This window comes from Bos mutus, chromosome 15, assembly GCF_027580195.1.
Source record: "Bos mutus isolate GX-2022 chromosome 15, NWIPB_WYAK_1.1, whole genome shotgun sequence".
Lineage (NCBI taxonomy): Eukaryota > Metazoa > Chordata > Mammalia > Artiodactyla > Bovidae > Bos > Bos mutus.
The window spans coordinates 33,238,477-33,253,581 of NC_091631.1; the positions used below are offsets into that span (position 1 = coordinate 33,238,477).

The 15,105-nt window shown below is 49.3% G+C and overlaps 1 protein-coding gene across 1 annotated transcript; it reads left to right on the forward strand.

The window, feature by feature from the left end:
• Positions 1–3,802: 3,802 nt before the first annotated feature.
• CCKBR (cholecystokinin B receptor) lies at positions 3,803–14,531 on the forward strand. The gene is made up of 5 exons (XM_005907124.2): positions 3,803–4,001; positions 11,933–12,184; positions 12,336–12,585; positions 12,868–13,040; positions 13,165–14,531. Exons 1-5 carry the CDS (start codon positions 3,851–3,853, stop codon positions 13,701–13,703), a joined length of 1,365 nt encoding a protein of 454 aa, XP_005907186.2. The 5' UTR covers positions 3,803–3,850; the 3' UTR covers positions 13,704–14,531.
• The last annotated feature ends 574 nt before the right edge of the window (positions 14,532–15,105 follow it).

Below are 15,105 nucleotides of genomic sequence, written 5' to 3' on the forward strand. Positions count from 1 at the left end.
TGTGTTATTTTCTAGGGCTACAGTAACAAATTATCATGAAATTGGTAGCTTAAAAACATCCATTTATTAGCTCACAGACAGTAAAGCTGGGTTCTTTGCTCAGAGTGGTTATCACCAGGCAGAACTCAGAGTGTCAGTCAGACTCAATTCTCTTCTGGAGGCTCTCGGGGGAAATCTGCTTTCAGGTTCATTCTTGTCATTAGCAGGATCCAATTTCTGTGGTTGTAGGACTGTGGCCCCTATTTTCTTGCTGGCTGTCAGCCAGAGATGGCTCTCAACTAGAGGCCATTCTCAGGCACTGTTGTATGCCCTCCTCCATCCTCAAGCTAACTACAGCCACCCCTATTTGTTGCCTCATTGCCCCCTCCATTTTCAAGCCAGCTACCCTCTATCAAATCTTGTTCTTCACATCTCTTTGACTTCCTCTTCTGCTGCCAACCAGAGAAAACTTGTGTCTTTTGAAGGGATTCATATGATAAGGACAAACTGGATAATCTATCATAAGGTCAACTAATTAGCATTGTTAATTATATTCACAAAAATCCCTTTTGCCCACGTACCATAATCTTAGGAGTAATGTCTTATCACATTCACAAGTTCCACCCACACCCAAGGGAAGGAGATCATACAAGAGTGACAGTCATTAGGAATCATCTTGCAATTCTGCCCACCCAAGAGGGAAAGCAGGGAGAAACACCCCTGAGAAATACTGAGATCTTGAGCTGAGATCAGAAGGATGAGTAGAAGTTAATTGGGTAAGGAAGGAAATCTTCCAGAGGGAACATGCAGAGGACATGTAACTAAAAGACATATATCTGAAAACTAAACAAAAAGAAGGCCGGTGTCTTCAGTGGAGAGAACAAGAACCATAGTGATTTGAAACAAGGTAGTTAGAGAGGTCAGTAGTAGTCAGGCCATGCAGACTTCATCAGTTCAGTTCAGTTCAGACACTCAGTAGTGTCCAGTTCTTTTCGATCCCATGGACTGCAGCACGCCAGGCTTCCCTGTCCATCGCCAACTCCCTTACTCAGTCTCATGTAAGGGAATTTACTCAATCTCATGTCCATCGAGTCGGTGATGCCATCCAACCATCTCATCCTCTATCATCCCCTTTTCCTCCCGCCTTCAATCTTTCCCAGCATCAAGGTGTTTTTCTCATCAGGTGGCCAAAGTATTGGAGTTTCAGCTTCAGCATCAGACATTCCAATGAATATTGAGGATTGATTTCCTTTAGAACTGGCTGGTTGGATCTCCTTGCAGTCCAAGACTTCATAGACTCTATTAAAATTCTTGGTTTATTCCCACAGCAGAAGTCCAAAGAATGGCATAATCAGATTTGTATTCCAAACATAGCACTCTGGTTACAAGGTGGAGGGTGGATATAAAGAGGCATCCATTAAAATGTGGACAACTTAGGAAGCTGGGAGAGTAGTACAAGAAATAATGGGCAATGTCAGTAGAGATACAAGCATAATGGTTCAAGGAACACTCAGTAGCTAAAATCAACAGCACTTCGTGATTGATTGAACATGGGAGAGAAGCTATTATGTTCCCCAGGAAGCAGGCTCTAAGACAGAGATTACTGTGGAGGATGTTTACTAAGGAGGGCTCTCGGAGTCAACACCTGTGTAAGAAAGAGGATGAACGTGGGATCGGGGAAAGGGAGAAGCTGAGCAGCCCAACAAAGACCTCAGTCAACCCCAGAGAGGAGCTGGGAACATCTTTCAAAGTTGTCCTCTGTCAGAGTAAGGGAAGTGAATCTTTATATCTTTCTGCTGATCAGTCATTGACTGTAGGATGCCTCAGAAAGGGAACCTGATCTTGAATGAGCTAGCTTTCTTCAGCTCAGGCAACTCTTGAAGGGACTGACAGTTGAGGGTTATCTTCCAGTGAAAAAGGAGACTAAATCCTTCTTTTTTTTTTCATCACAACCTTCACCATAGGGGTGCAGGAGCATAAGGGAGTACGGCATTCAAGATGATCTGTAAATTTCTGATCTGTGCATCTTGATGGGTGCACTTATGACCATATGTTGTCATCATAGGTTTACCTATCATTTTCCCCTACTAGCTTGGGAAATTGGCACAGACTGTATTGGACAGCTAGTGTACAGCCCTATACCTGGCACATTGCTGAGTAAGTGAATGCCAGTCTATTTCTATTTCCACTCCCCTCCCACCTACATTACCTTTGCTTCCCTGCCCCCACACCCTACCTTCATCCAATATGGGAAAAGTTCAGCAGGTTATCTGAGCCCTCACCTGTGCTGGAGCTGAACAAACAGCAAATCGGGCTGCTATGGTGGGGAAGGCAGGCAGTGCCAGGAGAAGGGGGGTTGGGTTGACGACATTCCCACTGACCTCAGGCTTAAATCCTCTTTCAATATCTTTAGCCTCTATAAACTCAGTACTAGCTGGATCAGGTCCTCTTCCAAAGACTGACTGGATAAGTCTCTGAATTCCCCATAAACTCAGACCTCGCCCCAGTCTAATGTTCTCTTTGATAACTCCCACCTCTGACAGCTACTGCTGTCAGGCCAGAGAATGAAATTCCCCGTTAGTTGAAGTTTCTTTGGAATGAAGAAGAATGACATCGAGCAGGGGGAAAACATTAGTGGAGGCAAGTCCTACCCAAGTAGCTGAACCGACCGCAGTCCTGCGCATGCCCCATTCAGCTGTGTTCCTGGTGCACCCCAGTGCTCCCCTTCCAGTCCCCAACCCCCTCAACCCCCCGCCCCACCGTGGGAACCTGACTCCCTACACCGGCTGCTACACCTGCGCTGAGAACAAACAGGGAGCTTCAGTGCGTCGGGTGAGGGTGGGCGCTGCCTGGAGACCACAGAGAAAGTCAGCCGCCTCCTCCCGGGTTAAGCCTGCGCTGGGCTGGGAGGCGAACCATACCCCACCTTCACCCCACCTCACTCCTGTTTATCCCGGGGAGTTCTCGCCGCTACCCCGGCCGCCCCTCGATCCCCAAATCATTCTTCCTCCAGGCAGCCCTTTTCCCCAGCGGGGCGGGAATGCTGCCCCATTCCACATCTTTGCCCGCTGGGGAGGGTTCCTTGGGCGCTTTGCGTGGAAGCCTGGGTGTTGGGCCTGATGTAGGAGGTGAGGGTGCGGGGAACAGATGCAGGGGCTACCCCTGCCCCGAGGCAAAGAGCTGCAGGGAACCACCAGCGATGGTGTCACGGTCACTGCGGCCACTGCGGCATAGTTGGGTACCGTGGCGCTTCCCGCCGGCTAAGGTGTCTGCGCTGCAGCCGGTGATCCCAGCGTCTCGGTGGCCACCTCCTGGTTCCCCGACCCACCAGGAAAAGATGCTAAACCCTGCGGCAGCCGCGCCTTACCCTGTCCCTCTTAACGCTGCCTTCTTACCCAGCCTCCCTTCTCCCCGCTACCTCTCCATCCACTACTAACCTCTCCCCAAACCTCGCCAACACACACAGATACACACGCTCCCGAGAATTCCCCGGAACCGGGACGCTGGTGAAGGGGAGTGGACGGGAAGGAAATCTCTAAGAGAAGAAGGGAGAAATCTAGGGGGTGGAGTGCGGACAGCCCCCCGGGCGGGAAGCAAGACAGCCCCCGGGCGAGGGGCGGAGGGGCGCGGGTAAGTCAGGAGCTGGAGAGGGGGGCGGAGAGTCACCTGGCTGGACAGAGGCGGTCCCGAGCTTGGGAGGGAGGCGAGCAGAGGCGGGGCGCGCAGAGGAGGAGCGGAGGGACAGGGGCCAAGGCTGGGGGCGGGAACCAGGCGGGGCGCGAGCCTCAGCCGGAATCGCGGCGGGAGCAGGTGGAGCCGCAGCGGGAGCTCGCCCGGGCGAGCACTGGGAGGCGGCGGCTGAGCCGTGGCAATGGAGCTGCTAAAGCCAAACCGGAGCGTGCTGGGATCCGGACCCGGGCCGGGGGCTTCCCTGTGCCGCTCGGGGGGCCCCCTCCTCAACGGCAGCGGCACCGGCAACCTCAGCTGTGAGCCCCCACGCATCCGCGGAGCCGGGACACGAGGTGGGTGCCTCCCTAAGCCCCCTCCGCGAGCTCCTTCTCACTGCACCCCACAACACTCACAGAGGCCCCCATAGCCTCCTCAAAGGGATAGCCCGCACTATCCCTTCATAGTACTCCCTCCGTCCCCAGACAGCTCCCCTGACACATCTGTCCTCCACAGCTCATAAAACTCCATCCCAGCTTCACACTACCTGGTCAGAGTCCCTTCACACCCTAGCCCCCTCGCCACCCCCAGAGCTCTTGGTCACCCCCAAAACGCATCACCTTCACCAAGACACAGCCCACTGCTAGACAGAGACAGTGGGAAAGCAAGGACCTCCTCTGGCCAATCCCTTCCAAGTCTCTCCTTTCCTTTTGCAGTCAGTTCAGGGAGCCTCACTGGGAAAGGAAAGGAAGGAAGAAAGGCAAGATTGGGGGGATGAAGGGGACTGGCTGCGGGCAGAGGCAGTTACAATGGGAATGGGAAGTTACAGTCAATTACAAACAATTACAGTCTCCTGTGTTGCCCACCCCAACCCTTTGCCTTCCCCAAGAGATCTCCTAACCTGAATTAGGCTGGACATTGGATTGGGATCTGCTCTCCATTGCCCTCTTCCTCAAATCTCCTTGCCTCCCAAGCTGGAGTTCTTCTCAAGGCTCTATACCCTCTCTCTTTTGGTGTCTCCAAGTAATGTCTCTAGGTCCCTTCCAAGCCCCCTCTCCAACCTGCCTTTCCTTAGGTTTCACCCTTCTAGAGCCTGGCTGCCCCATTCATCATCCCATCCCCTTGTGCCACCTTTCCCTCCCATCCTCAGGCCGCTCTCACTCACCCAGTCCTGGAAATGACTTTCACTCCTCCCGTCACTCAACATCTACATTTTCTTGATGACCCACCTCCAGTCATATTTTCCCCTTCCCATACCTTTTCTTTCCTTAAGTGGTTACTAGACAGCTGCTACTATAGTCCCTAGGCTAGGTGCCAGGCACACAGGACTAAACTAGAGCCAGTCTGGACTCTCATCTTCAATGCAGGAAAGAGACAAAAACCAATTTGAGAAACCACAGTCAGCATTTAGAATTCCCATAAGAGGGACAAAATTGTGGGCACCCAAAGGAGATGGGATCTGAAAACTTCACAGAGGGAATCTTGAAGTTGGAGTTCAGGAGGCAGAAAAGTAATAAGTGGGATTCCAGGAGAGGGAACAGCATTAAACAGAAGGAAATTATTCCATGCTCTAGAAGGGAAAGTGGGAATAAATTGTAATTGAAGGATTTATTTACCTCCATAAAATATCAAATACTTTCTCAGCTCATTGTTATATACTCTCTCATTCTTGCACTTGGATACTTTCACTCAACAAATACTTATTGAATCAGAGATTGTGCTAGGCACTAGGGACAGGAGTAAAACAAAACTGACACCGTTCTTATTTCAAGGAGCCCACAGTTCAGCCGCAGAGACAGACAAGTAAGCAGGGAATTGCCAGACAAAGAGGGCCGTGACTTGAGAGGGATGTGGGAACTCAGAAGAGGAGCACCTCTAGCCTAGCTTAGCCTTGGGAATCAAATTTGGCCTGCTGAGGAGGTAAAGGGTAAACTGAAATAAAAGTTAAAATGCTGAGAGAAGTACTCTGTGACAACCTAGAGTGGGAGGCAGTGGGAGATGGGAGGGAAGTTCAAGAAGGAGGGGACATATTGTATACATGTGGCTGATTTGTGGTGATGTATAGCAGAAAACAGCACAATACTGTGAAGCAATTATCCTCCAATGAAAATTTTAAAAAGAAAAAAGCTGAGGGAAAGTCAGCCAAATGAAGGGGCAGAAAAGGCAAAAAGCATCTTAAGCAGAGGAACAGTATGTATAAACAGCCCGGAGTTTAAATCCATGGCACTTTCGTTCAGTGTATCACAGTTTCTGAGCGCCTGGAACTTGTACCATAAGAGAGGAATGATGAACACTCAGGATGAAGACCAGCCTAGAGAGATTCCAGAAAAATGTATGGAACTGTCTAAGGAGTATAGATTTTATCCCGAGGTCAATGGAAACTGCTGAAAGGTGAAGTAGTGCTGCCAGGATTAGTTCTGTAGTAAAGAGGGTGGATTGGAGGACAAGAGATGGGCAGAGGGGCATCCCTTTGAAGGCTATTATGTTACATTGGCCCTGGTGAAAGATGGTACTGGCTTAGGCTAAGCTACTGGCAGTGGAGATGGAGAGAACTGGATGGATTGGAGAAACACTTCAGGAAGTGTAATCCACAGAACTTGATGATTTATTAGAAATGGAGAGGGAAGAAGAGGTCAAGGGATGACATCTAGGTTTCTGACTTAGACAACTAGATGGTTGTTGTGCTGTATATGGAGGATAATAAGGAAGCAGAAATAGATTTGAAGGAGGACATTATCCATTCAATTTGGAACCCACTGAGTTTAAATGCCAGTGAAATATCCAGGTGGAGTTGCCCAGTAAGCTATTAAATCCAAGGATCTGGGAGATACAAGCTGGAAATGCAGACTTGAAAGGTTTTTGTTTGTCTAGAGGAGGTAATGAAAGCCATGAAACTAGATTAAATCATACAAAGATTGTGTCAGATTAAAAAAAAAAAAAGAGGTCCTGGGATAGGACCTTGAGGAAGACCAATTTTTAAAAGCCAAGCAGAAGAAGAGGAGTCCATGAAGGAGATCTAGATGAAACCATTAGAGAGACAAGAAGGCAAGGAAGAAAAAAAAAAAAAGGAAAATTTCAAACAAGGTATCACATGCTGCCAGTATAAGTCAGATAAGGTCAGAATAACATCCTTCGGATTCAATGGAAAGGACATCCTAGGAGGAGCTGTGGGGTTAGGGTTAGGGTATTATTACTGACTACGGTCAGTTGAAGTTTGGGCCATGGAGAAGGGGTTATGAGAAGTGAACCAAGGCACGCAGATAAAAACTTCCATATGTTTTGAAGATAGAGAGACAAAGAAAAAACAGGATAGTTCTAGAAATAACATGAGGTTGGGGAAGTGTGTGTGTGTGTGTACATGCACCTGCACATATAGTTTGTCTTTTGAATGTGTATGTATTGCAGAGAAAAAACCATTTTTTAAATGTTGATGGGGAATGGGCCAAGAGAGAGGAAGGTTGAAGTGCAGAAGAGGGGCTAGTTGATAGAGTAAGGGACCTTGAGCAAGCAGAATGTGCAGTGATTCAGAGCCCAAGTCATCTAGATGCTGCTGCCTACACACACCCGGCAGAGACTGTCAGCCACACTCACTCAGCTATAACCCCTACAGACACATCTCACCCAGGCTCACCCAGTGCTACCAGTAGAAACGTGGCTGTTACCCACATTATTCTGATATAATCCACATACACTTAAATGTTTCCGATGTTCACTCAGAAACTACACACAGAAAGGACTTGTGGACACAGAACGTGAGGGAGAGGGTGGGACAAATTGCGAGAATAGCATTGATAGATATGCATTACCACTTGTAAAACAGATAGCTAGTGGGAAGCTACGGTATAGCATGGGGAGTTCAGCTCTGTGATGACCTAGAGAGGTGGAAGGAGGAGGGTGGGAGGGAGGCTCCAGGGGGAGAGGACGTGCATATACACACAGCTAATTCATGTTGTTGTACAGCAGAAACTAACACAACATTGTAAAGCAATTATACTGCAATTTACAAAATAAATAAAATGGGGAAAAAAAGAAGCTACCCACAGAAAAACAGACGCCACCCACACTTACTTTAATATTACCCACTGTCATTTCGATGTTACTCATCCATCAAACACACACGCTTTCACTTTTTATTATCCACATATAATCAAATATTACTCATGCTTACTTAAGGAACCCATCTCCAGGTATTACCTATAAAGTCATAGATATAACTCTTACATATTCAGATAATACCTGCAAAGACTCAAATACTACCTGTGGTCACTCAGACGCTGTTATTTTACTCAATCAGGTTAACATCCTAATCTGTTAACATCTCATATTTACACTCACTTAAATATTGCCCACATACAATTTCATATTACTTCTGCTCAGTCATCTAGGACCACCATCAGCTGGATATTTCCCTCATTCACATACAGACCTCTGAATGTAACCCATGCTTCCTGTAGATGTTACCTACAAAATGAGATGTTATCTGTAGACCCTGGCTCATTCAAATGTTACAACACTTATTTAGATATTATCTAAACTTAAAGGTAACCCACACTCAATCAGATATTACCTATAGACACATAGCTGTTACCCTTCTCCAGATATTGCCCACAGAAATATGTGTCAATCTCACCCACCCAGATATCATCTCTAATACTCAAGTATTCCCAAGGCTTACTCTGCTCTCATTCACAATCAGCTGGATAATACCCATGCTCACCACAGAAGCATGGGTACTACTTTGATGTCTGTGTGATGGGTAACCAAATCCAAGACACCAGTGAACGGCAGGATCTGAGGCATCAGCAGCTTCACTGTTCTGTGGAATCATTTCTTAGAAAAGCCTGTTCTTGTTTTATGTGACTCATCTGGATTTTTGTACCCACACTTGTATGCCCTCATCTGGACAGAACAAATGCAGATGCTCTAGACACCAGAAGCAGAACTGAACTGTTTCAGTCTTCTGAGTCCCCTGGTCTGATTTCTGATCTGCTGGCGTGGCACAGTGGTAAAGAACCCACCTGCCAATGTAGAAGACGTAGGAGACAGGTTCAATCCCTGGGTCAGGAAGATCCTCTGGATGAGGGTGTGGCAGCCCACTCCAGTATTCTTGCCTGGAGAATCCCATGGACAGAGGAGCCTGGCAGGCTACAGTCCATAGGGTCACAAAGAGTCCGACATGACTGAGTGATTTAGCACATACTCATCCCCAGCAGAATGACACCCACAGGTAGACTGTCAAGGCACTGATGGCTGTACCCCAGATGAATGAATGAGAAATGAGCTTTTCACAATTTATAGTGTCATCCAAACTTTAGGTGTGGTTACTGAATCAAGAACTAGTAGAAAGGGAACTCCTGGTGGTCCAATGGTTAGGACTCAGTGCTGTCACTGCCAGGGCGCCATAGTGCAGCCAAAAAAAAGAAAAATCTAGTTGAAGAGAAACATCCAGAGAACAGAGGAGGATGTGAGAGAGATGACAGAACTAGAGAGATAAGGGATGGGAGGAGAGGAGAAGGGCATAGAGGGGCAGTGAACTGAAAGGAGACACACACAAAAATGCAAGATAGACCACCTGTTCTATTTTCTTGGGTCCAAGGACCTCTCTGACAGAGATCCCCCCTCCCAAATGTTCTTTATTTCCCCCTATACACACACATACACACGCACACCTTCCATAAGCCTCCCCTGCAGAGAGGGATCCCAGCTTCTAAATGAGACATAGATAGTTTGTGTATAATAGTAAAAGTAACACATCCCAAATCACAGCCTGTTATTGACCCCTTCCCCTGTACCACCCAAAAGATTCTCCAACATGGGTCTCCAAAGAAACAGAGGCAGTGAGGCAGCAAGGAGAGTGCATGCTGGAGCTTTAGAAGCACAGAGATGAAGGAGGGATGAGGAGAAGCAGAGCAGATGCGTGTATGTGGACAGTGACAGAGATCCAGTTAAGATTCATTAGCAAGCAGGTGTTAACACCTCCTGTGCAGGAAGCATTATGCCAAATGCTAGGGACATGCTGAAGAACAAGGTGGGCATTGCCCCTGCCCTCAAGAGCTCATAGTCTAGTGGCAGAGACAGAACATGAACATCATAATACGGTAAGAAATGCCAGGGTAGAGTCTGGTAGTGGCAGCGTGATGAATGACAGAGAAGTGAGGGAGCAGCAGGAGACAAAGCATTTTGGAAATGTAGAGACAAGATTCTGTTCTGATTCGGCTCCTCACTTGCTGTGTGCTCTGAGAAAGTAATGTCATTCCCGGATTCAGGAGGGTACTGTACTGCTTAGTTGCTCAGTCATGTCTGACTTTTTGCGACCCCAATGGACTGTAGCCTGCCAGGTTCCTCTGACAATGGGATTTTTCTGTCAGGAATACTGGAGTGGGTTGCCATTTCCTTCTCCAGGGGATCTTCCCAACCCAGGAATCGAACCCACATCTCCTGTGTCTCCTGCATTGCAGGCATTTCAGTTAGGAGATTTCTTGTAAATAGTACTTCCTTGAAGTCTACAACAACTTCTGGGTAAGTATGTAACTATTGATATGGGGGGAAAAACAGTTTAATTTGGGAGTTAAGGCAAAAGTCAGCCAATGTATGGGGCTATGGAGAATGATGCAGCTCTGGGCCCTTCCATCTCCCCAACCTGGTAGGCTCTGTCCCTGCCCTCTTTCCTTCCAACCTCCAGTTTCCCTCACACTGAGGCCATGGGCAGGGGTGACTGGGTCCAGTTTAATTCAAATCAGTTTTGTCTTGGTTGTGATATGGCAGCCCAGTGATGAATCCTTCCCCCCAACAGGCAATGACACAAGTGAACGGGGTCAGCCCTTTGTCTAGCCCAGCAGTGCTACGTGTCCTTCCTGTGAGCTCCCAGAGCATTCTGTTATTCTTCAACCTCACTTCTTACCACACTGTGTGACAGATATCTATTTATATGTCTGAGTTTCCCTCTAGACTTCTAGAATGTGAGCTCTCAGATGACAGCTCTCGGGGCATTTGTCATGTTCATCTTTGTCCCCAGTGCCTAGTATAAAGATAATCCTCTGCAAATGCTTGTGGAGTGAGAGAGAATGTTTCTAGATAATTAAAATACAAGGCAGAAAGTAAAGGCCGTTCTAACAGGTGTGTAGGGAACATGCATGGGTCAGAGGAAGGGGAGATTAGCTCCAAATAAGGTTTCCAGAGAGGCCTTATAGAGGAGGGAGCAGTCAGTCCTAGTCTTGAATGACAATGGTTAAGTAGTTCACCAGATAACAGAAAACAAATTTAATATTGAGAGTCCTTCCCTGGTGGCTCAGACAGTAAAGCATCTGCCTACAATGCGGGAGACCTGGTTTCAATCCCTGGGTGGGGAAGATCCCCTGGAGAAGGAAAATGGCAACCCACTCCAGTATTCTTGCCTGGAAAATCCCATGGACGGAGGAGCCTGGTAGGCTACAGTCTGTGGGGTCCTAAAGAGTCAGACACGACTGAGCTACTTCACTTTCACTTTCAATGGGGGGAGGAGGGTATGAACAGTGGTGGGGGAGCAGTGAAAGAGCAGTTTAGGCTGAGAAACCAACGTGAGCAAAGGAGAGTCATGAGTGCACCTGATGCCTCCCAGAAACTGAGTCATCTGGTGGCTTAAATGAGTGCATTGCAGGAATGAGGTGAGAGGAAGAAAAGGCCAGTTCTGGGAGAATCTTGATGACAAGCTGAAGACAGTTGAGAGTAGGTAAAGGGTCTTTTGGCTTGTCTGTTTAGTGATTATTGTTGTTTTTTAAGACATTAAAGACACGATCAGACCTGTGTCTCAAAAGATAGCAGTCAGCAGGGTTGAATGATACCAGGAGGTCATTAAGTAGAATAGGCTGAGAAGGGACCTTTGGATTTGGTAGTTAAAGCTTAGTAACCATGAAAAGAAGTGTAATGAACACTTATGAACAGTAATGGGGAAGAGGTCACTGGACTGTAATAGATTGAGGAGTGGATGAAAAGATGCAAATAATCTCTTCAAGAAGTTTGGCTGCAAAGAGAAAGAAGGATTTGGAGCAAAGCTTGAGAACAGATAGGGTTTCTTAAGGAAGGGTAGAGTTAGGCCACTTCAACTAGGCTTCTAGAGGTTAAAAGGGTAACAAATTCAAGTTCACCATTTACTGAGTGGGTCCTGGGCCAGTGGGGAAGGGGGAGGATTTGGGAATCAGGGGATCTGGCTGGGTAGTAGGGCTTGAAGAGTTGGGAATAAGTGAGACTGGACAGCCCAGCTGAGTGGGGGCCAGACCCCCTGCTGCCACCTCACCTCTTTCCTACCCAGAATTGGAGCTGGCCATTAGGGTCACCCTGTATGCTGTGATCTTTCTGATGAGTGTTGGAGGAAACGTGCTCATCATCGTGGTCCTGGGGCTGAGCCGCCGTCTGAGGACTGTCACCAATGCCTTCCTGCTCTCACTGGCAGTCAGCGACCTTCTGCTGGCTGTGGCTTGCATGCCCTTCACCCTCCTACCCAATCTCATGGGCACGTTTATCTTCGGCACAGTCGTCTGCAAGGCGGTTTCCTACTTCATGGGTAGGTGAACAATCGCCCTGCCTCCCTTAGCCCTCTCCTCCCCTAAAGTCCTTGCCGAATGTAGGGGTTTGTCTTCGTCTGGAGTGTGGAAGTCACACTGGGGAATGTGTAGCGCAAGTTTCCTAGGTAACCCTTTCCTCTTCCTTCCTAGGGGTGTCTGTGAGCGTGTCCACGCTAAGCCTCGTGGCCATCGCCCTCGAGCGGTACAGCGCCATCTGCCGACCACTGCAGGCACGCGTGTGGCAGACGCGCTCCCACGCGGCTCGTGTGATCGTAGCCACGTGGATGCTGTCGGGACTGCTCATGGTGCCCTACCCAGTGTACACTGCCGTGCAGCCAGCGGGGCCTCGTGTCTTGCAATGCATGCACCGGTGGCCCAGTGCGCGGGTTCGCCAAACCTGGTGAGGGTGCCTATTACCCATTCCTGAGAATTCCCTTCTCTTATTTCCATCAGTCAGAAGCATTACCCAGAATCTTGCTCCAACAATTATCACGACCCACCACCCTGGGATCCCCATTCGGGGCTCCTCCCCAGTTCTCTAGCCCTTACCAGCTGTACCCCGAATCCTACCTCTACCTCTAGGACGTGGTCACCAGCCCTAGATACACCAGTTCAGTCTTCCTCCATCAGTGATTATAGCTGGACAGGGATCCGCACTGACTGGTCTGCGCTCTGTCTCCAGGTCGGTACTGCTGCTCCTGCTCTTGTTTTTCGTGCCTGGGGTGGTTATGGCGGTGGCCTACGGGCTTATCTCCCGTGAGCTCTACTTAGGGCTTCGCTTTGACGGTGACAGTGACAGCGAGAGCCAGAGCCGGGTCGGAAGTCAGGGAGGGCTGCCCGGTGGCACAGGACAAGGTGTGTGAAATCCAGGAGAGGGCGGGACTTTGGGAAGGGGCGGGACATAAAGTGGGTGGGGCGGAAATGTGCGGGCTTTGAAGGATTCAGCCTCCAAATCTGACCGCCCACTGTCTGTGCTCAGGTCCTGCCCAGGCGAACGGACGTTGCCGGTCTGAGACCCGGCTGGCGGGTGAGGACGGCGACGGCTGTTATGTACAGCTTCCGCGCTCCCGGCCTGCATTGGAGATGTCTGCGCTGACCGCGCCCACGCCTGGCCCAGGATCCGGCACCCGGCCTGCCCAGGCCAAGCTGCTGGCTAAGAAGCGCGTGGTGCGGATGTTACTGGTGATCGTTGTGCTTTTTTTCCTGTGTTGGTTGCCGGTGTATAGCGCCAACACGTGGCGCGCCTTCGACGGCCCAGGCGCACATCGTGCACTTTCGGGTGCGCCCATCTCCTTCATCCACTTGCTAAGCTACGCCTCTGCCTGTGTCAACCCCCTGGTCTACTGCTTCATGCACCGTCGCTTTCGCCAGGCCTGCCTTGACACCTGCACCCGCTGCTGTCCTCGGCCTCCAAGGGCTCGCCCCAGACCTCTGCCGGACGAGGACCCTCCCACCCCCTCCATCGCCTCACTGTCCAGGCTGAGCTATACCACCATCAGCACGCTGGGGCCTGGCTGAGGGGTGGAGCGGGAGCGGGGCTGAGGCAGGACAGACGGATTCCTACCAGCTCAGCCCCGTCCAAACACACAAGAGACGCAGACCAGCTGACACGAGAGACTGACTAACCCCAATGGCCAGGAAAGGGTGGCTTACCTGACACTAAGGAAACAAACCAGACCCTCACACAGAAAAGGAGGCACTCAATGAGGGACTGAGCCTGGCACACAGAGCCATGGCACTGACCTTGGACAGACCCAGCGTCCCTAGCCGTGGACTGTCTCCACACTGTGGAAACCGACAGGGGCTGACCTGCCTCTCACACGTATAGCAGGGGCATTGAATCTTTCAGGGCTCTGGAGCCTGGCACAGGAATGACTCCTGAGATGCTCCGCTGTGCCCATAGTTTGACCTCACAGTGCCCTTCCCCATCAGTGCTGCAAACACCAACCTGCCTAATCTCACACTCCCCGGACCAACGAGCTGTTTTGCACTAAGAAGTCCCTTCATTCCTTTCCAGTTAAATAATCCCTTCACCGGACTTTTTCAAGAAATGATAAATGACTTGGTTTCCCCCTCAATTTCCTTTTTGGACTTTTCTGGGGCATGTGAGGGGGCATGGGATTTGGGAGTCCTCTCTGTCAGGTCCCTCCCCCTGCTGCTCACTCCTGTGCATGACCACCTGCCAAAAACCCCATGGTCTGAGTCTAGATGAGGCTGTGTGAATTCTCTCTGAGTGGTCAACCTGGACCCACCTCACACCAGAGTCACAAAGCTGAGAATAAGGTTAGGGGTGGAATACGCATGGCACATCATCATTCCTAAGCACACTGTCCTAAAGTGGTCCCCTTGTTAGGGTACTATATTAATAGATGCTTATTAAAATTTTAATGAAAAAAGGAAGCACTGTATGTTAAGACTCAGTTTATTCACTGTGTATTTGTAATAATATGGGGCCAGAACATAACAGATATACAGAATTAGAGTCGGGCCTTTTAATGCACTGTTACCTGTGGAAGCACCTTTTACTGGCCAGCAACAAGGAGAGGTGCAGTGGGAAAGGAGGTAGGGGGGTGCTGAACCTAAATGAAAGTCCTGGAAATCAGTCTCCCTGTTGACCATAAGACTGATCCAGCCCCAGAGAGAGGCAGAGATAGCAAATCACCCCTGCACACATACAGTGACAAACCAGGAAGAACAGATGATCTCACCGAGGGAACGCACAGAAATAGACAGAGGTGTGGTATGCTAGGAGAGGGCTCCTTGACACTTCATCTTGTAACAGGTGGAGAAACTGAGGCCCAGTACAAGAAAGAAAGCAGCTCAAGGTCATACAAGAAATTAAAGCAAGACAGGAATAATCTTATTGAAGTAGACACTGAGCTGGAGGTGGAAGAGAAGCCATACCCTCTGGTGTCAGACC